Here is a 27,938-nt window from a genome sequence, read left to right as displayed (position 1 = left end):
CTCAAACCTAATGCTTGCATCTAATTTAGGGAATTTTAATATCTGATCAAACTATGAGAACAGTACAGAGATCACAAAGTCAATAAAACAATTGCTACACTTTGACTGAAGAGAGTTTGGGAAAATATAGGCTTTCATTTTGATTCTCATAAATCTAAGAAGTGGGGAAAAGAGACCAAAGTTAATGTGGTAAGCTTCAAAGCTGCTGCTGTTCGAGTCTAAACCAGACACATTGTTCTAGAAGGGCATTTTTGTTTATTCAACGTTCTAAGAAATCATAAAATTAGGTTTTATGAATGCAAATGTCATATGGTTCTAAATTTGGAACATGAAGCTTCTGATGGATTGGAGTAGATGAATTTTTATTATAAGTTCTTAATGACGAAAACTAGGCATTCAAGTAGCCCTCTAAATTAATCCCCTTAATTTTCAAAGCTCAGTGGTGTGCAAAAAATGTACAAAAGATGAATAAAGATAGGCTCTTTCTGTGTGCCTACTATAGATCTGTAATTTTTCCATCTGTCAGGAGGGGTGTGTGTGTATAATGGTTCAAATTAGTGACGGTGGTGTTAAATGTTATTGTGAGGGTCTTCTGCTAACACTGGAAATGATGTGCCTTGTTGAGCAAGTCATTACTGATTTTGGGGTGAGCTTTAGGCTGTATTGAATACCCTGCTTTGAATATTTGGTAAGTTCCAAGGATGATTAGTGTTTTGTTTTATGGGGCTTGAAGTATTTCTTGAACTGATTTGCCAGGAAAACTGGAACCATTTGAGTATTCCTGATTCTTTCTGTGCCTTTACACTGACATTAAAGAAGTGTGAGCTTCGATACAGAGCACGTAATGCACTGAGTATCATACCTTCTTTCTGAATTGGTAGCATCCAGATAGCAAAGTGTTCTTGTGATCAAAGGAAAACCCTGATGTACCATTTCAATTTGAATTTGTTATTTTGTGTAAATACACTGCCTACATCTTGCAGTCGGGTCATAAAACACTGCCGACATGGGTGAGGTGGAAAAGCAGGTTGGGTTTGAGTCTATTGCTTCTCAGAGCATGGATCTGGAGACCTTTAGGTAGGGCGAGGATGGGAATTTTAAAGTAAGTCAGTCATGGCAGTTTTATAATGCATTTTTCTTTGCTTTAGCTTTAATTCAGCACTTGTTTTTTTAGAATATAGCTTAAAAAAAAAAAAAAAGGAAGAACCCTGCCTTCTTATGTCTCTTTGTATTTATTTGTTCTTTGATGATTGCATTTCTGGAAAGTTTCCTTGGGAGGAGTTTTGTATAATGACGTGGTTAGATGGGGATATGCATGAAGAACTTTGGATATCCTGGCAGAAAATCCAGAGGGAAAAATACTTGACTGAATCCGAGGCTTTCTCTAGACTAAATTGAAGGAACTAGATGAGTTTGTGACGCTCTGATGGAAACACTGCATGTACTTGGCTCCACTGAAGTAACTTTATTGATTTGTGCAGTGAAATCATCCTTGCAGAGCAAGATCTAAGTGATGAGGTTCAAGATTTATAGTAATTCGGTCAGCCAACTTAGAAGGCTGAAACTACAGCCAAACCCCCACTCTTTATGTTAATATTTTTTGGACAGAAGGTCAAAACAGTCCATTCCAAAGTTGCAGTGAACGTTGAGCATTGAAAGCCAGCTGAAACACTGCAGCTATTTTGCTTCAGTAATGTCTCTGTGGCTCATGGAAAGTCACGTGCTCCCAAGCTCCTGTATGAATTGCCAGATTCAGTAGATGCTTATTTTTCTCTGCTGAATTCGATGACTTATTTCCTAAGTACACTTCTTATTCAGAGGCTATATTTTGTTTGCTTCCTTGCCATAGAATAGTACTGCTATGTCATCTGGCAAAAGGATGGTAGTATTTCAGACTGCACTTCTGTTTGGGATGGGCCAATCTAACCATCAGTCGCACAAAGCATGGAATGTATCCAGTGATCTCCACTAAATATGGACTAAATTAATGCCATATCACGTACACTTACTTGATTGAGCATTTACTTTCAGGGCATGTGATAATTCTGAGGATTTATTTGAAATCTTTTTACATTTGAATTCACATACCAAAAGAAATCATGCTAAGAAAGTTTTCGCATGAAGAAGAGCAAGGCTAGGTGAAAGTGTGCCAATATTTTGTTTGCTTTGTCACTAGCTTGGTGAAGCATCTATATGCTTGAGGGGAAAGCTGCTTTTAAACTGGTAAAGTTCTTTTCTTAAACTGAAGGGCAGTGTTTGGTAACAGGTTATGTATTTCCATGGACAACGCTGTTGTGTCACCGGCTGCTTAGTGAACACGTTCATCCTCATGGCACAGGAAAGACAGAGGCAGTTCTGTTGCATGAAAGCAATAGAGAACACACTACCAGGAAAAAAAAATAAAAACAAACCTCCACCTTTTTGTTTGTCTAGGAGGAGAATAGAGTTTTTTATACTGACTTCAACCTTTATGGGTGCTTTGGGAAGGTGAGGATGGAGCTTCGTGGGAATGTTTGGAGCTAATTGGGAATTGAAGAATATCCTGCCTTTCTTGTTGACCACAAAACACATCTTAAGATAGTGAAATAAAACTTCCTTAGTCTTTACAAACACAGCTGTAATTGCCTATGCCATAAATTGCAAATCAGAGTATGAAGAGCAGCTCCTCCCATCACTTTACATCCTCCGAGTTGAGCAGTTGGGGTGGAGAGCAGAGAGTGGTGGTGTGGAAAGTGGGGCTCTGCTGGGCTCCTTAGATTTGCTGTGCTTTAGAGTTGCTTTTTTTTTTTTTCAGGTTTGTTTGAATTTTTTTTTCTTGTAAATGATGAGTGAGGTGGGTCAATGTCCAAACTGATGAGAACCAACAAATAACATAGGGGCATGTAGCACTGCTCCTTTCCTTGGTGGAAAAGTTTGGTTTGCATCTGTGCAGCACTTAATTATCTCACTTAACATGATTGTATGGAGCTGAAATTTGCACTAACTTGTGATTATTTGCTGAGGGTCTGCTATCACAAGATAAATGATGCTGTAAAGTCTACTTACTGCTTTAAGATGTTAGGTGATAACTGAGAAGTTGTCCAAGTACTACAGAACACCACTGAGTCCACTGAGGAGCATAATGAACAGCTCTTTGTAGGTTTCTTTCACTATCAACTTATGCTTTGATTTCCATCACTTGTGCAGCTTTTGACGAGCACCAGTTCTGCTCTGTGCCTGTATTTCTTGCATTACTTTAATTGAAATTCTTAAAGCAAGTTGTATAAGATTTCAAAAAGTTTTTTTTTTTCCTTTACAATTAAAAGGTGTGTTGAAAACATTTGTGGTTTAAGATTTAAATAATGATTTTTGTCTTTTACCAGGTGAATGTCTATGTGCTGGGAAAAACTTTCCTTCTGTTGGCAAGAGAACTCTGCATAAATGCTCCAGCCATAGGTACTTCTTTACTTTGACTTTTGGGTATATTTTTGTATGATTTCTTTAGAAGAATCTGTTATGTATGTGTCTGTAGTACTGATCTGCTAAAGCGATAACTTAAAATGAAGCTGGAATCAATCCAGCAATACTGGCCTGTCTCCTTTATGTAGGACCTTAGAGGTGGTAGATGCTGTCGTCTTCTACAATTTTGATGCTTTTTCTGCAAGTAGCTTAGGCTATATTAAGACAATAGACTGATGGTACATGACAAATGTGTGCTTATCTGCAAGTTTGCATTGGCCTGTAAAACTTCAGCTCCACAAGAACATCTTGTAAGCATTTGCTAAACAGACTGTCAGTCCATTGCAGTGTTCAGTGCTGGAAATACAAGTGACCTGAAGGAAAACAGAGTGCAGCATTTTCAAAGTATGCAGCTTTTTCCCAGGTATTTGAATAGCTTTTTAATTAGTAAATCAGTGTTCAGATCATAGCACACAGTGTTATGTGTCAGAAGGGTGAAAAGCTCTTGTCTAGGTTGTAGCTTTTGAGCCAAGGGAATTCATGCCAATTCCTGCTATAAAAAAGTGAGTTTTTAGAGAGGTCTTGTGACTATTGCCCACCTCTGTGTAGAATTCTTTTCCCTGTATCTTAACCCACCATCACTCCCACTCTGCTTAATCTGTACTGAGAGAATCAGATGCCTTTGTGCTCAAGAACACATGCACCCTCCTTCAGATGTACTTAGCTGGTCACATAACTGTGTTCCTGCTCTTTCAGTTTGCAGCAAGAGAAGCAGCAGCTCCCATACTGTGCATCATCATAATGGTATCCAGAAAGCAGTATATAGGCAGGACACAGCTATCTCCCATTGTTGCTGTGAGCAGGATTAGTTGGTAAATCAGTTAGCACAGCCTGATGTTCTGTACAGACATCTTGTTTCCAATAATTCAGTTCTCTTATTTCTTTTCCTGTTTTTTTTGTTTGTTTGTTTTCTGAGAGAAGAGGCAAAATTTTATTACAGTTTAGTTTCAAGGTAAAAAAATAATGCAGCTCAGGTAAGAAAAACAAACAGAACTTGAAGTTGAAAGTAGAGGTACCTGTTATGTGCTTAAAAAATGGTAAATTAGATCATTCTATGATTACAATGCTTTTATAAAGAACAGTAAGAACTACCATTGGTTCAGCTGTAAGGGTGGTCAGATGCTTGAGGAATACACCTATCTTAGTCTCTGAGAAAACTGAAGGATGCTAGCTATAAAAATGACTGATAGCCCCAAAACTACACAGGGAGAAAAAAGGCCTGGCAGCTTTTCCTTACGGTGGCTTCCCTCAGTAATTTTGAGTGACCGTACTGTAAATCTGTCTGCTCCTACAGGCGAGATGTGATGTATATTTAAGTAGTGGCTGTCAGCGTTACAGCTTGTGACTGCATGAGGCTTTATCTGTCTGTCCTGACAATGGCTGCTCAAGTCTGGTGCATTCTGACAGTGCAAGTGTTATTGCTGCTGTTTGCTGGGCAGGGTGGAGGTTAACACACATGATGCCAAAAGCAGAATGCAAACAGACACAAGGTTTCATCAGTGCTGCTTATGCTCAGGTTTTTTCTGTTCAGCTGAGGTGACCCACAGCCAACCTCTGAGCTTCCTTCCTCCTGTCCTTCTTGGTGAAGGACAATGAGGGCTGCCTGATGGATGGGCTCTGCAGGTGGGGGAGCCTTTCTATGTGCGGCGCTGCTCCCGCCTTGCAGAGGACAGGCAGCCAGTGGTGTTACCACCCATTAACTACACTGTAGCTGAATTAACAGACAAGCCATAACATCAGTAAGGGGCAGTAAGCAGGATTTAGGGCAAGTAGAAATGTTTTATATTTCACCAATTCATAAACTGCTCTAGTTTAGAACATTCTGTTTGAGTCAGCTGCAGTCTGCAAGTTAGTTATCTATATACAAAATAAATGCACTGTATGTGCAAAATTTAACATTTTTCTGCTCACTGCAGTCTTAATTAAGTCAAATAGCTTATGAATAAATAAAATAAGATTAAATTCAAGAGCATTCCTTCACTTATTGGGTATAGCCTGATGTAGCAGATAGGTAAGTAGCGTAACATTCCATACTGCTGTACAGTTCTGTAGTAAAACCGAAGAATCCCTTAATGTGCAGCGTTGCAGTACTGGAATACAATCAAGGTGAAATGCATCATGCATAGAAAATGAGCTCAGGAATTTGTCCTCCTTGTACACCAGTCCCGTTGGTGCTGTCTGAGGAGCACTGGAACTGGAAGGTCACTTTCCCACACTGCACTTCAGTCATTCCCTCCTGCCCGAAGTAACTGAGCTCATTGCCGTCCAGAATGGCACTTACATTGTAAAACGTGTCCTGCTCAACCTGCACTGGGTGCTCAAACCACACCGAGAAGGTATTACTGGAGCCGTCGGAGGTAAACTTTGTCAGATTCTGAGCAAGGACAACTCCTAAGCGCTTCAGTTCAATTTTGACGCTGTATTCAGCTTTGCCACAACTCGACCCATACAATCCCAGTCCCGCTATAAATATCCGTTTGTCTACAGCAAACTGAATACTGTCGCACCGCCCCCGGTACCTCCACTGGTTACTGCGGTACGCGGACGACTGAAAGCGATGGCAGCGCTGCGGCACCAGTCCTTTCCTTTTTGTCAGCGGAAACTCGAGTTTGGGTTTGTTGGCAGCCGTGTACCACAGGAATATGTTGTGCGTCTCCTCCAGCGTGAGGATGTCGGACTGGGCCGCCCCGTTGGCGAACTCTTCCAAAGTCATCGTGGGGATCCGCACCAAGTACAGCGCTTTCCCCAACACGTTCCTCTTGTTGCGCGGCGTCACCGGCAGCCCCTGCCTCTTGCACTCTGCCTCTGCCCAGTTGAGAACGGCCTCGAACACCACCACCTCCTTGGTGTTGAGGGCCTCCCGCGTCACGATGATCTCCAGCGTCTGCAGGTCGATCTCGCAGAACCCTTCCGACTTGAGCGCCATCTCAGCCTGGGCGTCGATCACCTCCCAGCAGCGCTGCGTCAGCTCTGGCTCCTCGAAGAGCCGGCTCTGGGACAGCAGGACGCACGCGTTCTTCGCCTCCAAGCTCGTCTCCAGAAAGTTGACGCACGCCTTCGCCAGGGCCGGCACGATGTACTTCTTGGCAGCATAGAGCGTCGCCAGCACCGTGTCGGCTTCCAGGTCTATCTCATCGCTGTACATGTATCTAGGTGAGAAAAGAAGTTTCTTAAGGGAAAGCGTACAAGCACAGCCCGTGGAAAACTCATCTCTAGTCATCGTTGCTGGCTGTTAGTCAGACATTCAGCATCTGACAGCTCATGAAGCATTAATACGTGCGCGTTGCACGACGCCGAGCGGGAGCTGCATATTCTATAAGCCACTTTGATTCCGTCCACGTAATTAGTAGACTCGGAGCGGCCACTTACTTTAATAGGATTAGAAAGGCTGCGGGTTCCACATCTGGGATATGGATTTCGGATTTGACCTCGGCGAGATCGCCGTAAAACATAGCGTAGAAGACGGAGCTGCCCACTGCCAGCACGTACTGCAAAACACAGAGAGCACCTCAGCACCGCGCCGCTCCCTGCGACCGCCCCACGCGCGCAGCGCTGCTGGGACGACGAGAACCGAGACGCGGAACCCGTGTGCGCGCAGCGAGCCGCGCTCCGCACCAACCTTATGGGCAGGAACTTTCTTGGATGCCCCCGGCGGGCCCACGATGAAGTGGACGTCAGCCATGAGCTCGTTATTGAACATCAGCGCGTTCCTGCGGACGAGGGCAGGGAGAGGCCGATTAGCGGCGGGCGGCCCGGACCCGCGCACCCACCCGACCCGGGGGGGCGCCCGGCCTCACCTCTCGCGCAGCGTGGGGTGGCACGACTGCCAGCTGGCGCTCTCCAAGTTGTTGTTGTTGAGGTTCTGGAGCTGGGGCGGCGGGGGCGGCTGCGCGCTCTGCTGCAGCTGCAGCGCGGGCTTCTTGCTGCCGGCGGCGGCGGCGGCGGCGTTGCTGTTGGCGATATTGGTGTTGGCAGGGTAAAGTTCTGCGGCCATCTTCTTCTTCAGGGCCAGGGGCACTGCCTCAGAGCATCCTGGCGCCTTGCCGTTTGACCTGACGCTCTTTTTGGACTTCTTTAAGGTCTCTGGAAGCAGAAGAAAAAAAGTCAAACACTTCATGATCCTGCCATTGAGGCACCCATGGGGCAGTGGCATCGGCGAGAGGCACCGCCGGCTCCCGAACCAGGTCCCGCGGCGTGGATGGGCGCTCCCAGGCCGCCGTCACGGGGCGCTCCGGTGCTCACCTCGCAGCGGGCAGTGCGGGCGGGCGGCTCCGGCCCCCGGGGAGGAGGAAGAGAAGAAAAACCAGCCAAAAAAAAAAAAAAAAAAAGCCAAAAAAAAAAAAAAAACAGCACACCACCAAAATCCCCACAGATCCAGCAGGGCACGGCGTCAGTCCGCAGATCCTCCAGGTGTTACCGCCCGCCGCCGGCTCCCCGCTGCCAGCGGCGCTCCGCTCCGTCCTTCCCCTCCCGGTGCTGGAGGCGGCGGCGGCGGGGGCACATCCGGGCCGGGGCGGCGGCGGCTCTCCGCAGTCCGCTGCCGGGCGCACCAACTTTCCTCCTCCTCCTCCTCTCCCCGCGGCGGCCGCCTCCTCCTCCTCCTCCGCCGCCGCCGCACGGCGCTGCTCCTCCGCGCTGCTCCCGCCCGCCCCGGGGGCGTTGCTGGCGGCGGGGCGCCCCGGCTGCTCGGCGGCGGAGGCAGCGCTGCCCCGGGCGCTCCCCTCGCGGCTGTGCTCGGCGCGGCTCTGCCGGGCCCTGCCTCCTCCTCCCGCCCTAAGAGGCAGCGCCGCGCCGCGCGTCACGGCCCCCGCGCCAATGGGGAGCGCCGGGGCGCGGCGGGGAGAGCCGCCCCCCGCTCGGCGACGTGCGCCGGGCAGCGCCGCCCGCTTCTCCCACCGCGCCCGCTCGGGGGCGCTGTGCCGAGCGCTGCCGGAATGGCGCCGCGGAGCGACCCGGGCCGAGCGGCCTCGGAGCTGCCCGGGCGGCCCGGGCGGGGGCGCCGCCGCGCCGTGCACTGCGGTGGGGGGAGGCCGGGCCGGCGGCGGGGACGTGGCCGGGGCTGAACTGCGGGAAGAAAGGGAAGCGCGGGGCTGCTGCGCTGCGATCTGCTGCAGGGCTTTCTCTCCTGATTCATTTCTCTCTCTCTTTTTTTTCTTTCATAGCTTGTCTCCCATTTATCTTTCTCCACCGTTTTATTTTCCTCTCTTTACTTTTTCACCACCCCCTTTTTTTTTTCTTTTCACTTTTCTCCTTCCCCTTCCATTTCTCCTCCTATTTTCCTCCCCTTTTACTTCTCCCTTTCCGTTCCCCCAGTTCTACTTCCTACCTTCTATTTTTTTTGCTCCCTTTTGCTTTCCCGTTTCTTTTTTTCTCCTTTTACTTTTCTTCCCCCACCCTTTATCTGCTCCCCTTTAATCTCACCCCACTTTTCATCTTCCCCTTTTATTTTTTCCCCTTCCTATTGTCCCTTTTTTATCTCCCACCCCTTTTAGCTTTCCTCCCTCTTTAATCTCTCCTCCTTTTTTTTTTCCCCCTTCTGTTGCCTTGCAGACCCCCACCCTTCACCCCACAGCTCCATGCTGTGCCCTCAGCCCAGGGTCTGTCTGTAGGCAGGGGCTGTGCTGCTGCTTACAGGACCTGCATGGAAGGACTGCCGTTGGTTTCAGCAGCATTTTACGAGTGTTTGTTCATTATTATTTTTTAATCCATGTGGCAGACAGTCATGTTAACTTTGGCCCCAGTTTAATTTATGTATTGGTGGCGTTACTTTTTGGCTTTTTATGGCCTCTTTTGCTATTGGCTTTTCACTCAAAACCATCCACACGTTCGTATTCTGGCTGTTTAGTAGCTTTCAGAATTTAAATTAAGTGCATGTTATGTTTTGTCAAATGACCTGTGGGCACAAGTGCTGGCAGAAAACTGAGCAGCTTCTGTGCAGATGCACGCAAACACCCCCCAACTCCTCTGTCTCACCCTGGAGCTGGGTCCCTGCCCTTTGTGGCAGCCCTGACCCCTTACAGGGTAGCTCTGACCCCGTACTGGAAGGCACAGACCCCATGTAAGGCAGTCCGACCCCATCCAGGGCAGCTAGGAATGGGCTGGGTGCTGCCAGCTGGCATTGCGCACAGCACTGCAACAATAGCAAAGTTGCATGTCCACTGAGTTTGAGTATTACTTCTGGAAGTGTTCTGCATTTTGGAATTGGTTGGTTTTGTTTACTAGCATGAAAAATTCACACTTTTCCTAAAGCTGTGATTGTGCCAATACTCGTTTTTACTTGAAAGCACTTGGAAGCAGGTTTCCTTAAGCTGTTCTCCCAGACAATTCACTTGCAGTGGGCACTTTAACGTGGGCAGGGATCTGCTGGCACATGGCACAGCCATCCTAAAGAATCACAGGGATCCATCGATCATTCCCAAACCTTTGGTTTTTATGGCCGTGGTCAGGAGGTTACTACTTTTAAGGTTAAAATCTTAAGGTTTGGCTTAAAATCTTAAGGTTTGAGGGAGATGTGTTTGGAAGTCGTTGCTCGATCCACGCAACACTTTCATGTAAATGCCTTTGTGTAGCCATGTACTGCTGGTGTGGGTAATTAGGGATAGCAACAGGGCATCGTTGTCAGAGCTTGGTGCCACATGGAAGCACTCTGATTAGTTGTAAATCTGCGGCTGCTGCAGCGCTTTGAGCTGAATTTTCATCTTTATCAGTGTAAGTGCCCACAGAGGAGATCAGCTAAGGAAATTGAGTCGGGGCTAATAGTTAACAATTTACCTTACATCATGGATTTTCGGTCAAGTGATAAAAGGCAGGCAGGAAATGAGTGGCTGATACCTCAAATCAGAGTAAACATGTGTTACGTGCGGCTTTTACAAGATTGTTTGATAAATTATAAATTGGGTTAGGCAAAGCACAATCCGCGCTGACAGATTTCGGTGGGTCTGAACCTGATAACACCAACACTTGAAATGAGTTTATACATCAGGAGACACATCCTGGGCTGATGTAAATCGTCGTAGGCTGTTGACGTTAATTGGGTTCCAGCAATTTGTGCCTGGATACAGCTTTGAACCCTGGAAAGCTCTAAGGACAACATGCTTTTAAAGCCTCTTGTCTGTAAGTGAGGAAGGATTTTGTTTTAGCTACGCCTGTAGTGAAAAGGTGATCCTAAATCTTCATCTGTGCTGCTTTCTGCTTGTTCCCTGAGATGTGAAGCAAGCCGACCATGACGGCCACGCAGTTCTGTGTGTCATAAATCAAGGTTTGGGATTAGGAGTAATTGTGTTACTTTCTTTTGCAGATCCGTGTTTATATATTCCTCGTTTTGCCCATATGCTGGAATTTGGGGATAAGAACCATGAAGTGTCCATGACGGCTCTCAGGCTACTGCAGAGAATGAAGCGAGACTGGATGCACACTGGCCGCCGGCCATCTGGGCTCTGCGGGGCAGGTGTGTGAGATATGGGCTGTGAGATATGTCAGATGTGTGAGATGTGGGGTGTCAGATGTGTGAGATGCAGGGTGCCAGGTATGTGAGATGTGAGGTGCGTTGCTCCACCTGAAGCAGGTTGTGCAAGAAGTTCTGGGAAACTGGGAATATCTGTGGACTTTCCCATTTCCTAGGAACTCAAACTTCAGTTCTACATTCTTTGCTCAGATCCTTTACCTCTTACATCTAGTGTTTTAACCTTTCTGGGTTAAAACACTCCTCTCACTCCCATTCTGCAAGCTATAGCTTTCTGTCAGTTAAAACTGCACCATTAGTGCAAGCACTTGGATATGTGTCTTTACACTGATTCTTATGCAAGAAATGCCCTCTCTGACCTAATATGTGAAATTATTTTCTTCTCAGTCTTTTTCCAAGATTCATTGCAGGCATGGTGTTTACAAAAACGTACAGGACTAGGCTAAAAAATGGTTGATACCAGCTAGTGAGGTCAGACTAATGCATATAGTGCATATAGCCACAAAGTTAGCGTATACACTTCATTGTATTTGAAAGATCTTGTATGTGCATGCTTGAGTAGTGCATAGCCATAGGAAACCCAAAACTATGCATTCTTCTTACAGGCTGAGAGAGCTGGGGCCATTCAGCCTGGAGAAGAGAAAGTTCTGGGGACTCGTGAGAGTGGCCTTTCAATATCTAGAGGGGGGCTGTAAGAAAGAAGAGACAGATTCTTTAGTGGGGTCTGTTTTGACAGGACAAGGGGAAATGGTTTCAAACCATTCTATAAGTTGAAGCAGGAGGTGCTGAGTTCCTACATCCTTCCACACGATAAACAGCACATGGAGTTCATGGCTTCTTTTGGTTCCTTGGCCTACATGTCTGTGCCACACATTGTCTGGAGCTGTGTGAAGGAGCAGTCATTTGATGTTCCTATTAGGAACTGGAGCCATTCTGCATGTGCCTGAACTGGAGCTCTGGTTTTGTTTCCTCTGGAGGAAACCACTTCTGCATGCTTAAACCTGTTTTGCCCACTAAACCACCGTGTGATGAATGAATGAGGTTGATGCCTCAAAACTGTCCTGCTGCTCTGAATCAAAACACTAATGCAAATGCAACCTATTGCTGTGTAGAGGGTCTTGCACACCAGCACTTGTGCACCAGCAGGCTGGTGGTAATGGTCACAGCACTGAGGAGAACAGCTTAAGCAGGTTCTGTGTTTTGCTTCCAGGGATTTAACTGGAGAGCTTTTTATTCAACTAGTAAGTTCTGCTAAAAAGATGATCACTTTGACAATGTGTGATCAGTCTGATGCTCTTGTGCCATATTGGAATAGCTGTGGTTTCCACGGTGAGCTAAAGTGTAAAATTGTTAGGGTGCAGTTTGCAATCAGCTTAGTTTTATTGGGTAGGAACAAAGTCTGTAAAGTTGAGTCATTCACATGTATTCAAGGATGCAGCTGAACGTAAGCATTTTGTGCTCTTTATCTGAAGGCAGGGGCAAAGAGAGGGTATCATTATCTGTCTGTTTTCTGCTTTTCTTCAGCAAATTTTCCTCTTTCTGACATTGACTGTCCCTGCTTATTCTCCAGCTCTGTTAGTGGCAGCGAGAATGCATGATTTCCGCCGCACTGTTAAAGAGGTCATCAGGGTGGTCAAGGTTTGTGAGTCTACGCTAAGGAAAAGGTCGGTGCCATTTTATTACTTTTATCTTTCGTTTACAGAACTGAAAAGTGGTGTCGTTTAAAATGGATATATATCAGAGAAGACTATGTTGTTTTACTTTTCACAAGTGCCAGGAATAAAATAAGTACAATGTGTTTAGCTGGTCATATTGAAGTACTAACCCTGCCTCTTATGTAAGGCCTCAAATGCTTAGCAGAGGCGGTAGGAAACACTGTGCCTTTACAGGTTTAACAGGTGAGGAGTTTAAGTCAGACAGTATTTGGTCATAAATGTTAACAGAGGAAATAATTGATCGATTCTCAAAGCTGAGGATGTCCCATAGGATTTTCTTACCTTGATCTAGAATACTGCACTGGAAATCACAGAATCACAGAATGGCCAGGGTTGGAAGGGACCTCTAGGATCATGAATCTCCAACCCTCATGCCACACGCAGGGCCACCAACCTCCACATTCAATACTAGACCAGGCTGCCCAGGGCCCCATCCAACCTGGCCTTGAACACCTCCATGGATGGGGCATCCACAACCTCTCTGGGCAGCTGTTCCAGCACCTCACCACTCTCTCTGTAAAGAGCTTCCCCCTGAAGTCTTATCCTTTTGCTGTTTAGAACTTTACAAACTATTTTGATAAAATGTTCATTTTCAATATTATTGCACTGCTAATAAATGGAATACAGCACAACGGCTTGAATAATAACTTCACCGAAGGGATTCGATGTGGTGCTATCAGCAGAAAGTAAGAATTTTGCCTGTACCTTTGAATTGGTTCTTGTTGAACAGTTCTAGTAACACTTTCATGTATTGACGATGTCAGCATTAGTAGCAGTCACCCAACTTCTCCCAGGTTTGAAAATCTGTAGCCTTTTCTTTTAGGTTTGTGAAAATTGACCTAACTGTGAAGTGCCAAACTTCTTGTTGCCCTCAGTACAAAATTTTTCTACCAGCAGAATATTTTGAAGTTGGCTGAACCAAAGTTTGTCTTTAGAAAGTTCCCCTGGTGTTTTACTTTCTCACCCCGTTGAGACTGGTCTAGGCACATCTAGCTGAATCTAATTTTTGTTAATAGTATTCACTTCTTAATCATGAAAAATATATTTGCTCTAGATCTTCATTTGTGGAGCAGGAGTGATAATATTTCCCTGCCTTGCCTGGGTGCTGCAGGGATACAGTTAAACTGTTTAAATGGCTGTAGGCACTATAACAGTTAGGATGAATGAATACAAATGCCACTTTTTTTCCTGTGGTCAACAGGTCATGTATTCTAACGTGCATGTTGTAGAATTGATGATTTATGCGCCCACAGTCAATTCCAAGACACCTTGGTTACGTGGTTGAATAGTTCATTCGTACTGAGAAAATAAGCATAATAAACTGGAGTTGGAAGGAAAATTAATTTGAGCAATTGTTTCAAGCGGAGAGATCTTGCTTCAAAATTCATGCTTTGAAATGTTTACTCAAGTCACACACATCAACTGAAATGACAGCGTTATTTACTTTGACAGGGTAAACGTGACAGCTGAATTATTTTCAAGCAGCTATAATTACAACTATATTTATCATGAATCTATAAATTTGATTGATGTTTTTCAAATAAGAGCATGTTATATAGTATTTAATGAAGGCAAATAAAAAATACCATTGAATAACTGTTTCTGCACCCCATTTTTTTCCTCCTCTTTCAAGAATTGCTCTCAAGATGCCATCAAGGGGAAGTTGTCTGGATTAATAAGCAGTTGTTTCATGTTCTTAAGAGATTCTTTGCTTCTTTTGCATCGTCTGATGTAGATTTACTTCCTTTTAATTGTTGCTGTAGCGATTCTCATCTGCAAAGAGCTGCTGCTGCTCTGTGTGTTGGGAAGCTGCGGAGTGTGGTTGGGTGGAAGAGCGATCATGGGCTGCCTAGGGTGCTGTGCTTGCTGCTGGTGGCTTTCCTTGGAAAGCCCTTGAAGGAAACCAAGAGGAAGTCCAGATCATGCTGATAATTCCAGCCTCCAGGTTCTCCCTGTGTTATGGTTGGATTTTCACGTCCCTTCCTTCCATGTGTGGGGTAGACAGTGCTGTACAGATCAGTGGCCAAGGAGGTAGGAACGACGGGTTTTAAGAAGGCTGTGTTAAGCTTACTGCTGTGCCCCAGGGAGTGGGGGGTGAGGATGCTCACCAAAACGTGCTGTACCTTCAGGTCTTAAAAATGAATGAACTGGTCATAAACAGAATCTGGCTCGAAGGAAGGAAGTAACAAAGCATGGAAGTAGCCTTTAGACCCTGTCATCCATCTTCAAATCAGGATGTTTTAATCTAACTGTTTGGCTGCAGAACGGAGTGACTTTATTTCTAGCACGTGTGGCTTTGGTAAGGGCTCAGTGAGAAAACTTTGTAGTTACTTCACAGGGCCTTTTTGCTTTAGGTTTGGAAGCACACAATTAAAATGTAAAGCTTGTTGCTGTTGTTGAAAGGGAACACATTAAATATTAATAAACGTACTGATAATTCTATCTGTCTCGCTTCCAGTCTAATTGAAATGATATTAACTTACAGATCACTCTATATATTCAGAGTACTGTACAAATATTAACTAATTAGTCAAATTGTTATTTTTTTTTTGGTGTAATCTTCTGTGGAGATAACAGAAATTAACTTTTCCTAAACTCAGTGCTCTTATTTAATTCTCCCAACTGTGCCTGTTTAATGCACCTGTCTTCACTTCTGCTTCTTTAACATTTACATACGCTGCCCCCTCGTCTGTCTATTCACTGCTGCATACTTTTTCTGCACACTAAATTATGTTCTTCGTGCAGTAGGAATAATTTTTGTGATATTTTTCCACTGTATATTATCTAATACGGTGCGGCCCTAATGCGTGTTTGAAGATCTTAGGCATTACTTCAATAGAAATTAAAAAAATCAGCTTATCTTTGTTAACACTTGCATTTTACTTCTTTGGTTCACTCTCTTTATCTTTAAATAAGCTGCTTTTTGCATTAAAAGAAATTTCTTCTCAGTTCCACGAAGTACTGTCTGTTAAAAAACCTATTTGTGATGAACTTCAGACAGAGTAACGTATCAGCAGAAGTGAAGCTTGATTGGGAAGGAGTTGAAATGAAAGGCCAGAACAGCACCAGAGCTCATTTATGAGGCGAATATTTCTTCACACAACAAAACAGTAGAGGAAGACAAAACCTCTTGATAAAGGAGCACTGTTTACCACTCAGGGTGGAGATGCTGAGGTGCTTTCTGAAACAGGATCTTTTGGTTGTGTTCTGGGGATCCAGCTCCAGCTCTTTCAATGATGGCTTTGGAAATTTTCTGGAAAAATGAATGACTCATGCACAGAGATAAGTGTGCTGCCCGTAGCTTTTCTTGTTCTCACTGCAGCAATATCTAGTTCATGTAAACTTGGTGTCCAAACTCCTGCTGCAGTCTCAAGATGGGCAGACTTCTGCAAGCAGAAGCAAAGAGAGGAGTGGTTTGGTGTGTGAGCTCAGAGCGAGGATGGGGAGAGAAGGCAATGGGGATGCTGCACAGGTGACTGCAGGGCCAGGTTTTCCAGAATACCAAAGCTGTATCACAGCCAGAGCTGAAGGGAAGGCTGTCTGGAAGTTGGTGTTCTGCTCTGATACATGTACAGTTGTACTAAAACCCTGTGCCAGACTGAGAGAGCAAATGGAGAAATATTTTATGTCTCAAGTTAAATAATGGAGAAATGTCTGAAGTCCCAAGGTAAATATTCAAGTGGCTTATAGGTGATTTCTAGAAATCTTTCTAGGAGAGTGAGTCAAATGGGGCTCGACCCGGGCCTGTTGGTATTGCATACTTTTGCAAGCTGGTTTGTCTGTTGCAATGACACAAGGTTTTGTTTTTGATGAATCCAATTTTGCCGGCTGCGTTACTTTTTATAAATCTGACTTCTTTACAGCTCGTAAGCTAATGCATTAATTAGAGTCCTAATATGTTTCAGTACTTCATGCTTATTTTAAAAACTGCCATTTCAAATTTATTTGGTGGCTGTTACTTTTGATACAATAATTAACTTCTTAGCACTAACTCGGGCTTAGATCTTGTAAACAGTTTTCTCTGTGTTTGACTTTGCTCGTCTGAGCGGCTCTGCTAAGAAATGAAGCCACGTGCTATTTTTCTTTTCCAGGAGATCACAGAATGTTTTGACAGAGTGCAGTGGAGGAACCGTGCTAATGGAGCACAATTTTAAGTAGCACTGTAGCATTTTATTACTGTGGTGTGAGCACTGGAACTGGGGGAAAGACAAGGACAAAGAATTCCAGTGGGTTTGGACTGATTCAGGACAGCCCATCATTGGGCTGATTAGTGGGTTAGTTGGTGCATACAGGTGTTGACAACTGTGTGTAAGCATTTGCGGAATTAGAAAAAAAATAATGATAACAAATTGGTGATATTTTACATCTCTGTTTTGGTGGAAGCAAGCAAAAGGTACTGATTCTTAAAGAATCATACAAGATTCATACAAGAATAAATCTTTCAAGCTACCTATTATTTAATATTAAACAAACAAAAAAAAAGAATTACTAGCAAATGAGCGCCGTAAATGATCAGCTCCCAGCTAATTTGCAGTAAATGACTGTGTGTGCTCTTAGTCCATCACAAAAACAGATGACATACATTAACGTAGGACACCGTGGAAGTTGTTTTTAGAGAAAATAATTCTAGGTGTGTTGGGGTAGGAGCACAGGGAGGGTAATTTAGCACAGCTCAGGTGATAAGTTGTACATTGTAAAAGTACAGCAATCAGGTGACCTCTGATTTAGTCCCCACCTTTTAGTAATGAGATACCTACTCAGTAAGCTTTAAAAACATCCTTTTTATGTTGTTGCAAGTTGTATGTTGTTATACAGATGTAGGTTGCTCTGAAAGTAATGCCTCCTATTTATTTCCAAGGAAACTACAAGAGCTACAAAGAGTGCAATAACACTGTTTGATACAGCAAATTTTCAGCTACAAAACAGTATTTTTCAACACAGTCACCACCACTAGCTCTGCATTTTCTCCAGCAATGAGCAAGAGCCTTCATGCAGTGCTAGTAACAGACTGCACCAACAGAGATGACCCGCTGCGGAAATGCACCATCCATGGCCTCACTGAACTCACAACCACTGTTTGGTCATTATCAGTGTTCAATTAGCGTTGATGAATGTCAGTGGGTGCTATTTTTTCTGCGTGGTGGAATTCAATTCCATCCCTCTGCTTCATTTGTACTTCCACGTGAGATGCCATTCTGTCAGACTGCCCCTCTACTGCCATCTGTCACACGGCAACAACACATAATGGGATATTGGTGGGAAGGTTCATCTTCTACTGCCATACCACCACCAATCTGCCTTTGACATCATGGGTCAATATAATAAAATAGGAGGTATTACTTTCGGAGCATCTCTTGCATATAAAGGATATTGCACTTGTAGTTGTTTACATACTAGGGGATACTGGAGAACTTACATCCTGTAGGAAGCATTTCATATCTATTTCTGATACATGTTCTATATTAAGTATCACTGGTAGAGTATGCCTTTATGTACTTCCATAAATAGTTCATGCATAAACATTGCATAGCTTGGAAAAAATGGGTACAGGAGGATGATGCAAGAGACATTTGTAATTTAGTAAACAGTGACCATTTACCACAGCAGTGCAAGTTCTGTACTTTTCTTATGTTAGTGAGCACGCAGGTTTGGAGTGGTGGGCAGTGCAGCTTAAGAGCACCCTTAAGACAGTAGGGATGTAGTAAAATATTTGTGCTCAAGTAATATATAACAGTCAGTCCTTTACTTTTCTTCAGCTTGTAAATGTCAGAGTTGTCAAATCAGCTGCTCTGTTCACTACAATATTTTTTAAAAGAGTGTCTCCAGGTTTCTGATCTGTCTGCCATTCTGTGCAGAGGTCCATCCAGCACAAGGTACCTCTGCTGCATCGCCTGCTTTCTAGAGCTGGGCACTGACTGTGTGTACATAGGAGGGCAATCAGACACCGTGTAGCTCACCACGCTTCTCTGGTCCTGGCTGAGATTTGCCAGCAGTTTCAGCTTCCTTTCCTCTGAATAGAGAGCGGAGGAGAGCGTGGCTTCTTCTAATTTGTCCCCGCTCAGAAGTCCCTCTCAGACTTTGAACTTGAAGTCCCGAAGCGTTTGTGAGTTAGACTCCAGAGGACCTTGCTCTTTGGGCTGCTTTGTTGCACCCCATCACCACAGAATTTCAAGTAACCGCTAAAACTGAGCATTCAGCTGTGCATGGAAGTCCTTTTCATGTTTTTTTCCCCTAAGCTGTAGGCTGGATTCATAAGTCTCCGCTGGACAGCATTCCTGAAACAAAACAAAGTGGAAAAAAAAACATTGCTCGGCCTCTAAGTGACTGACCCATTTTCCCTTATTGGGAGCTAAATTAAGTGTGAACGGAATTGGTTTACTGCTTGGTGCACAAAAGTGCTTTATCAGAGCACGAGGTGTGTTTTTGTCTGCAAAGGGATGGAACAAAAGCTGTGGAAATTTTTCTTTGAAAAAAACAAAAAAGGAGGGCTGGGGATAGGAGCAGTGACACCAAGCCCTGGAAAAACTTTGCTCCCAAAGGAACTTGCTTGAAAGAGTCTGTGAGAAACTGTAAGAGGAGGGCTTATACTGGAAGTTGAATCTTAGTCTGAACTGATTGCCTCTGCTTCAGCTATAAATAGAAAATACTTGACTGCCAAATTTCAGTTTTTGGAGCCCTTTTGAATTCATGCCAAGGTAATAATATCTTAATTTGTGTATCTGTTTATTTTCCTCCCTTGGATGACTTAAAATGGCTACTCTTATTAGATTTATTATTATTTATTTTTTTTTGATTAACAAAATTACAAAGTGAACTTGGATATCATTTCTATGCAGAACTTAAAAAATAGCCAGCAGCTAGTTGGTGTTTTTTTTCATGAGGATACTCCCTTGCCCCTGAAATTATCATGCTTATAATTAAGATTGCATCAGTTTTTCATAGCTGCCAAACTGCTGTTGCCTTGTTCCATGCAGCGTAGAACTGCTGCGTGCATCAGTTTGTTGCCTTGGTGGCATGTGTCCAAACACTGGATAAAATTAAAGAAATGTTTAAAAATATGCAGACAGGATATCAGCCAATGTAAGATGCTGAGGCAGGAAAGTGGTTGGCAATTGCAGATATTTATTTATATCAAGTTAAAGGAGAAAACGCTGAGGGAATGGCTTGCTCTTCTGCAGCGTGGTGCTTAGTGTAAGACTGTATAGCCTTGCTCCTACTTCTTCAGGATGCATTTGCTGGCATGAAATGGGCTGTATGGGGTCGTATTTTCAGCCCATGTAGAATAGGGGTCACAGGTAGCAGTGCCTGGCAGTGTTCTATGGGTCAGACTCTCATCCGGCCGTGTCTTATGGCACTATTGCTAGGGAGATTGCTTAGGAATTAATTTAGCAGACTGAGGTTCAAGCTCTGCTCATCTTCAGGGGTTGTTTGTTGTTTCAGGAGGAAGGTTGCAGTCCTGTGGCTAAGATCTGACACTTGGTAAATTTGAGCTTCCAGTCAGGGTCCTGTGCCTACGTGGTCATAGCAGCCAACTTCAGAGCCGGGTTGGTCAGCACTCAGCTGGTTTAGCTTGGATCAGGACTGAGGAAGGGAAGGACGTGGGCATGGGAATGCATGGCCGGAATGGTTGACTACAACTGTGTTGTGCTGTGGATTTAAGCTCCTCTATAATACAGCCAGCAAACTTGAGGTAGCTCTGCCCTGCCCGGCCCAGATACACTGGAGGTCTCAGGATGGGCCTGTGGTGCTGTTCTGGCCCAGGGTTGAAGCTGGTTCTTGATGTCAACTGTGAACCAAGCTCACCCTTGGGCTAATGTCTGACAGGTGCAGAGTACGTGATGTGAGTCACACAAGGTCACAAGGAGACAGGCAGATGGAGCCTCGGGTGTCTGCAGGGAGATGTGCACAGAGTTCAATACTGAAATCCAAGTCATCCTGTCACTGACCTGCATTTTGCCACTGACGTTTTCTGCGTTGCTCTGCATGCCTACAAGGTGTTGCTGTTTTGACTTGGTCTGGGTCCTCATCTCAAACTCTGAGCAAGCATGGCATGGACAAACCAGATGTCTATGCCAAAAAATGTGTTGGCTCACAACAGTAAGAGGAGAATAAGAATTTAAGTAGATGAGGCTGGTTCAGAGGAGAAGTCTTGCTGAAGTGGGACTGCCTCTAGGTGCTTGATTCATACATCACCAGCTGGGTGCTGGATGACTGTGGTTGGATTGTGATGAAAGGGAAACTCTGTGCTTCTAAAAAGATGTCTGGATTTGACATTAAATGAATTCTGAATTAATAGCTGTTTTGTTTTGCTCCTCAATTTATTAAAAATAAACAAATACACATAGTGATAAGAATATAGGGAGAGAGAATTGCCAGGTGCTGTTGGCCATTGGTCCTGGAGGTGGTTGGAAATGGAATTTGTGTCCTATAGAAAATTTCTTCTCTGGAAGGAGTTTTATTGCTATAAAAAGTGAAAGAGAAAAATCATGATTACTTTTTGGGAGAAAGAAATTCTGAAATGTCCTGAGCTGGGGTTGCTGCAGTAGCTTTGTGTCCAGCTTTGCAGATGGGAACAGTCATTAGCTTTGCTTCCTTTGGAAGATGGGAATATTCCAGTGGAGCAGCTGCAGACCTATCAATGCAGTTTTCCCATGGAAAATGTTGATATTATTAAAAGGGCACTTTCTGTCAGAAAAGCATTCTGCCAGACGTTTCCTGACCTGGCTTTACACTTAACCTTTTGTCTTGTTTTCTCCATTTGTAAGATGGATGTGATAGTTCTCAACCACCTGTATAAAATGCTGAAAATTGTGGATGAAGTTAAGATGTTGCGATGTCGTTTAAGAGTCAGTTTCTTTGAAAGCTTCAGCTGCTTTTATGGCAGTTCCCTATGGAGCCAGTCATATCTCTCACAGAGGCAAGAGCTTCTGAAATGCAAACATTAAACAAATACAAAGCATGTTATTACAAAATTATATGCATTCATCTATTCTATCTGTGCAATAGGCAGATGATCCCTTTATTTTACTACTGTTTCTTTGTGTCCTGGGAAGATTGCTTCTTGTTTTTGAGCATACTCTTAAGCTCTGGTGGCAGATATTTTAGTTCAGAATCTGTTTTGTTTTCGTTGTTGATCCCAAAAGCAGCGAGACAGGAGAGATGAACTGCATTTCTCTTGTTTTGTCAGGCTGTACATAATTGATTGTAATGGCTGTGGTATTTCTGTTCAGTCTTTGTTCATCAAAAAAAAAAGTGTGTGTGTTGTGTACTCTAATAAATCAAAAGCTAATTTGTGATATGAAAAGATACTTACTTTGCAGCAAATGAAACAATTAGTATCACTTCAGTTTTAATTTGTTCTGTACTTGAGCCAAAGTTTCTAGTTCTTACAGAATGTTCATTCTACAAGTCAGAAATCTGATGAATTTTGTGACTTCTAAAGAAGATCGTAAAGATGTTAAGGTAATATGGTGTATGCTTTGATAGGTTGACAGAGTTTGAATATACGCCAACGAGTCAGCTAACCATAGATGAGTTTATGAGGATTGACTTGGAAGAAGAATGTGATCCCCCTTCATTCACAGCTGGCCAAAAAAAGCTGAAGATACAGCAGGTAGATTCTAAGCCTGATGCTCTGTTCATTTCTTCCCTCTTTTCTCCCTCTGGATCAGTTAAAACTAAATCCTAATTGGCTAGCATCTCTTTAAATTTGGTTACATCTATTTTGAGGTTCTTAAAAGAATGGTGAGCGTTAGTACATATGACACTCATTAACTTAAGATATATATATATATATATGTATATATATATTTAAGGATATGGTTTTACTACCTCTGTTATCCAGAGATACATAGCTTCAAATGTAGCCTTAAATATTCCCTGAGGAGGGACTGAAGTGTCTTTCCAGTTTGAGTCAACCCCAGCAGGAAGCACAGTGTCACTGCTCTTGTTGGTCAGATGGGGACATTTGGGTGTTTGAGCAGATGAGCACCTGTGGAGCTCCCATGTTTTGCAGGATACCAGTGTTTGGTGCTGAACACAATTGCTGTGTTGTAGATGAGAGCCCAGTGCACTCTGCTTGGGTGCTGCCCTGTGTGCAAGATGATGCAGTTACTTTCTCTCCATAGTGCTCATTTTCCTGCTGCATGTTTCTCTTCTTCTGCTCTGACCTTTTACTGAAGCATCACATCTTTATGCCCTTGCAAAACTGGAGCCTCTCATGTGGCAAATTAAACTGAGCTTGTGGCATGCAGGTCTTGAGAAGGTGTTCTAATACCTGCACTTTTCTTGTATGTGCTGTGTGTGCTCTTCTGTTCTGGTTAACCAGAATTAAGAGTGGCCAAGGTGCATGCTTTGTAATTGGATCAGAAGCCATGTGCTTTTTTAAAAGGCAGTATTTAATATTTTAAATATGCTATCCTTTAAAGGGCTCTTGGTGTGCTGATGATGTTCTCAAGAGTCAGTCAGATTCCGTAGGTCAGCACTGCAGACTGCCATTGCATGTGTGCCACATCTGGCTGGGTGTACAGCAGTTTCAGTACTGTCCTTGCACTTGCTCATATCTGCAGGCACAATCATAGAACTTACTGCTATAGACTGGAGCCTTCTATATGCAGCTTGCTGAAGTAGAAGTTCCTTTTGAAGTATAGAGATTTCTGACATAATGTTTTAAATTGGCCAGTTGCTTGATACCTATCTGGCGATATAAAATAATTTGAATTAGGATTTGAAATGTTCTTATTGCTTTTAAAATACCCTGTGATTCTGTGTCTGTATATACAATTCAGAAATAGTACAGAGATGTTTTTGTAGTAATTTCATGGTTGTTTTTTTTTTGTTTATTTTCATTTCAGCTTGAGAAGGCGTTATCAAAAAAGCTGGAAGATTTTGAAGGTATAAGTTTTGTTTAGTGTAACAGATCACTCATTTCTTCAAAATTGCATTGATGATTGCTGAGTTTTATTTTTATTTCATCACCACAGGTGAAATATCAAGCTATCAAGATGAAATAGAGATTGAATTAGAAAATAGTAGACCAAAAGCAAAAGGCGTATTTGCAAATTTATCTAAAAGTGGTAAGTCTATAAAATCTTGTGACTACTTAAATAATAATAGGTTCATATCCTGCAGACATATTAAGTGTATGAACTTGATTGTGATAAATGTGATCATGTAAATGCTTCGGTAGTAAAGAATCTCTGTTTATTGTATGAGGGTTCTCTCTGCTTTTCAACTCGTCTTGCCAGTTAGTTGGTTCAGTTGTCAGCCTTCAAACGAACAAAATACTTAATGCAAAATTAAAAAAAAAAAATAAAAGCAAAATAAAATCAAAAGTAAAACTTGTTCATTACAATTGCAGTACAGCAATCACTTTTTCATTCTTGGTAACTTATAAGTTTGGCATTGATACCTGAGAATGTTTCTTTTCTAGTGTTGAGTGCGTAGTATAGCAGTACACAGACCCTTCTGTCAGTGAATGCCCTGCTTGACAAATTGGTATGGTGGCTCTCTGTGCAGATTTAATTGGCCATTCATTGGCCAACAAATAGTTGGCTTCTTTTGAAAAAGCCTTTTACCTGCCATAATTTGATAACACAGTGCTTCTGTTTTAAACAGTGACTCTATTCACAAAAATACACTTTAATAGCCAGGGTCATGAATTTGAAGAGCGTCTGGAAACTCCCTACATTCATACATTGTACTGAAATAGTGTGTGAGTTTTCTACAGATTTTCTCTACAGGTTTTTTTTTTTTTTTTTTTTTTTTACTTTGAAGGAGTATTTACTCTATTTACTCTATTTACTTAGTTTCTGTAACAGATGGTGTGCAGTGATTTGTTGGGTTGTTGTTGGTTGGTTGTTGTTTTTTTTTTCTCCTTACAGATTCTATAGAAGATAATACATTAAGCATATTTGGAGAAGAAGAGGCAGAAGATGAAGAACTGGAAGCAGCTGCTAATCACTTAAACAAAGACTTTTGTAATGAACTTCTTGAGAAAGATAGGTTAAAACCAGGTGAAGATGGAGAATGCAAAAATGGAAATGAAGCTCCTGTAAGACCACCCGCACTGGAATCCTTACTTGGTCCACTCCCCACTGCAGCTAGTCTTGGCATAACAGAGTCCATAAAAGAGTGTATTTCCTCTAAGGACCGAGAGCCTGGTGAGTAAAACATCAGTTCAAGAAAACCTGTGAGAGGATATGTTGCATGCATGCAGCCAGATGTAGGTTGTGTAATTTCTAGGCATCCTAATGGTTACTTTGACAGCAATTCCATTAGTCACTGTAACACTGATTGACAGGAGTTGTGAGACTGGTTGAGACCAGTGATCTAAGTCATTGATATTGCTCATTGACATCTGTTCGTCAGGAAGTTTCAGGAAAATCTGGAGAGCCTGATTATTTTCTGAAGCCTGAGAATGTGTATTTCTTAGTCAAGTAGATTTGCAATCATACAGTAGCTGATGGGCATATTTCAAGCCATGCAGTCTCAATTAGGAAATTGGAGGAAGCAGATTTCTGTAAGGATGACTGGAAATTAATACCCAAGTACAAGAGTTTTAGATGAAGGCAGGCTTTCATCTAAATTTTCATCCATGTTTTACTGGAATCAGATGTGATGCAGTCTGACTAAGAATATTTGTCATTTACAAATGACAAATATTTGAACTGTTTGAAAGTGAAATAACTAGTTGTATGTATTTTCATTGATCCGGGCTTTGTTGTCTGTTTTGGTGGGTGTACTATTTTATCTTTAAAAAAACACCAAATAGCTCTGTGCAGAGAAGGAAGACCAGGACTGATGAAAGAATCCAATTTTGGTGGAGCCATAAAGCAGGCAGTGTTGCAAACAGCTAGTCATTCAGGCAGGTTTGTTTGCTTTCTCTTCTGTGTGCTTGAGCATTTTGAAGATGGCGTTTTTAAAATTTCTTCTGCATCTTAATGTCACTGAGATGTGGATGTATCCTAAAGGGCATTTTGTTCATTATCACAGTTAATTTTTCCATCATAAGACACACCTGCCTGAATCTGTTCTGTCAGCTTGGGGGCAGATCAACCAGAACGTTTTGTTATCCAAATTGTTCTGATGCTAATTTCTGTTCAACAGCACCTACTTCTAATAGAGTATTCCCTGCCTCCATAGATGAACCGAATGCATTCACATTCTTACTATGTCGGTGTTCTCAGAAACATAGCAGGATGATTGCATGTTTATATTTTGCATGAACTAAGGCACATAGAAACAGTTGAGTGGTTTTGTGTTTGCTTTAATTACCATTAAGAAAATGGATGGCTCATGGCTTGTCTTTCTCTGGGAAATCAGCGGTTCGCGTTGAAGAGAGGTCAGTAATGGCTAGAAGCTGTTGTTGTCTAGCTGGCCAATGACCTGTAAAAATGAGTTCCAGTGATGGGCGTTTCTCAGCTGGCATTGCTATTGACCATTTTAATGGCTGGGCTGAGAACTGAGAGATTCTGAAGATGAAGCTAAGCTGGTACAGCCGGTGTGTTCCTCTGAGTTGGGCTTCGGGCAGGTGGGCAGGAGAAGCATGGCCACTCTTGTTATGACTGCTCCGTGTTCTGCTTTTTTATTTTTTTTCCTCAAAAGTAGGGAATGTGCCAAATGAAGGGAATGTTCAAAAATAAAAAGGCTTCAGTCTACTCATTCTCTTCATGAAACTGGGCATGGTAAACAGGTGCTTATTTTTGTAATATGTTGTGAAGCTGGTATGTTGAATTGCTGTTTTGGTTGCATTTTTGTTACAGATCTTCTTTCTTGTATATATATATGTGTATATATATATATATTTTTTTTTTTTTTAAGTGACAGATGCTATTTATCTCCACATTAAATCTGGTTGAATTTGGCCCTGTCTGTACTGACACATGGTGCACTTCCCCATCTCTGCGCCCTTCCAGTGTTATGCCTGGGTGGTGTGAGTGCATCATCTCTGAGGACCTTTGGGTACAGGAACAGTAATGGAGCCTTGATGTATTTTGGATGACCAAGAGCCTGGTCTGGCAGATGGTCTGGGAAGCCATGTTTCTGTGTAAAGAAAACTTCTTGTAGTGATGCCCCTCGTTGGTCATTTGTGCATCATAGCACTGAGTCCCATTGGAAAAACTGGGTATCTCCATCGCTTCAAGCACTGATGCCTTGAGTTCTGCCTCGCCATGCTGGGAAGTCTGGGGAAGGTTTTTATACAGAAGTAGTATCTTCTGTCAAGCCAACTTGTGTAGTTGTAAGAATCAGACAACTTTCAAGCCCTCCTTGAAGTCTAAAAAAGAAGTGACAGCTTTCAAAACTAAAAATAGGATGAAAGCGGTCGCTCCAAGTTTAATTTGAGATAACACATTTAGAGATCATCTCAGGAAGCAAAAGTAGCTTCTACCTGTGGAGAGAGGAAGCAAAGATGGTAACATTTCCTCATTCATCATGTGTACCTGAATTTAGTTGAGTACAATTTATATTGTGAATCTTGACTGGATATGAGTTTGCTATGGTATTTCATGTTCCAGTGTCTCAGTGCGTTGGAGAAAGGAGAGAGTCAACATAACACCCCTAAGGTGACATTGTGTGCCATCTCTGCAGCTGTGTAAATGAGAAAACAGGAGCTTTGCTCTTCCCTTAGCCCTCTCCATCCCAAAGACATCTTCCACTGTGCAGAGCATTGGCACGAAGTTGGACTGGAGATCCTGGCTGGGACAATGCTGTATCTCCTTGGGGTGCACTTGATGGATGGGCATATTGCAGTGTTTGGGAATGACAGGTGTGTTTCTACATGGGGAAAATTCACAGAAAACCTTCATGGTGATACATGGTGTGGCTGGGCAGGTGGCCGTGAGCAGGTGCACTGTGTGCAATGTGTAGCCTCCTAAATGCAGGGTATCCTTTCAATTTTCTGTAATAATCTCTTCTCCTCAAAAAAAAAGCTCTGCTGTAGGTACCTTCTGCAAAGTCCTTTTATTTGGCTCTTACATGTGGTTATTCAGTTTATGATTGCCTACATCAGCTGCTTTGGGAAATCTTCCACCTTTTGCTACAGTGGCTGTAGCAACAGCATAAGGTTTCTCACAGGCTGCATTGGCAGATAAGAGTTAGGTACAGAGCTTAGGTATTAAGAGAAATTCTGTCTATTTTTGCTTCACTTACAATTGGTGTTTGAGCAACGTGAGACTGTCTATATGAATGTTTTATGGAAAGCACAGTATTTTAGCGAATTTGCATTACAAAGAGGGCATGTAAGGTACTGGGTTAATGAGACT

The 27,938-nt window shown here is 43.1% G+C and overlaps 2 protein-coding genes across 5 annotated transcripts in view; one reads left to right on the top strand and one right to left on the bottom strand.

Moving 5' to 3' along the window:
• BRF1 (BRF1 general transcription factor IIIB subunit) overlaps nucleotides 1–27,938 on the top strand; it is a 168,595-nt gene that overhangs the window by 69,502 nt on the left and 71,155 nt on the right. For both annotated transcript variants that reach the window (XM_090141764.1, XM_031605574.2), the window contains exons 5-11: nucleotides 3,363–3,435; nucleotides 10,796–10,945; nucleotides 12,531–12,624; nucleotides 22,162–22,288; nucleotides 23,529–23,568; nucleotides 23,658–23,750; nucleotides 24,558–24,836. In XM_090141764.1, coding sequence (XP_089997890.1) covers nucleotides 3,363–3,435; nucleotides 10,796–10,945; nucleotides 12,531–12,624; nucleotides 22,162–22,288; nucleotides 23,529–23,568; nucleotides 23,658–23,750; nucleotides 24,558–24,836 — 856 coding nt within the window. The remainder of the gene's footprint in view (nucleotides 1–3,362; nucleotides 3,436–10,795; nucleotides 10,946–12,530; nucleotides 12,625–22,161; nucleotides 22,289–23,528; nucleotides 23,569–23,657; nucleotides 23,751–24,557; nucleotides 24,837–27,938) is intronic.
• On the bottom strand, nucleotides 3,449–8,232 carry BTBD6 (BTB domain containing 6). Of its 3 annotated transcripts, none has more exons than XM_090141765.1 (5): nucleotides 7,854–8,232; nucleotides 7,296–7,581; nucleotides 7,118–7,208; nucleotides 6,868–6,986; nucleotides 3,449–6,647 (listed from the first exon to the last, which is right to left on the bottom strand). In XM_090141765.1, the coding sequence occupies exons 2-5, from the start codon at nucleotides 7,490–7,492 to the stop codon at nucleotides 5,615–5,617; spliced, it is 1,440 nt and encodes a 479-aa protein (XP_089997891.1). In that variant the 5' UTR covers nucleotides 7,493–7,581; nucleotides 7,854–8,232; the 3' UTR covers nucleotides 3,449–5,614. The 3 variants fall into 3 exon arrangements, with proteins under 3 accessions (XP_089997891.1, XP_031461433.1, XP_031461432.1); XM_031605573.2 differs by lacking the exon at nucleotides 7,854–8,232 and adding an exon at nucleotides 7,741–7,842; XM_031605572.2 differs by lacking the exon at nucleotides 7,854–8,232 and having other exon boundaries at nucleotides 7,296–7,832.

Source organism: Phasianus colchicus, chromosome 5 (genome assembly GCF_987193195.1).
Source record: "Phasianus colchicus chromosome 5, bPhaCol1.hap1.1, whole genome shotgun sequence".
Lineage (NCBI taxonomy): Eukaryota > Metazoa > Chordata > Aves > Galliformes > Phasianidae > Phasianus > Phasianus colchicus.
Note: the sequence above shows the minus strand (reverse complement) of the source record. Positions and strands in the feature narration are given on the sequence as shown.

Coding starts and splice junctions, on each gene's coding strand:
- BTBD6 (XM_031605572.2), bottom strand. CDS start 7,651: ATGCCACTGCCCCATGGGTGCCTCAATGGCAGGATCATGAAGTGTTTG. Junction 7,209..7,295: donor CACCCCACGCTGCGCGAGAG/GTGAGGCCGGGC, acceptor CCTCGTCCGCAG/GAACGCGCTGATGTTCAATA. Junction 6,987..7,117: donor AGAAAGTTCCTGCCCATAAG/GTTGGTGCGGAG, acceptor TGTGTTTTGCAG/TACGTGCTGGCAGTGGGCAG.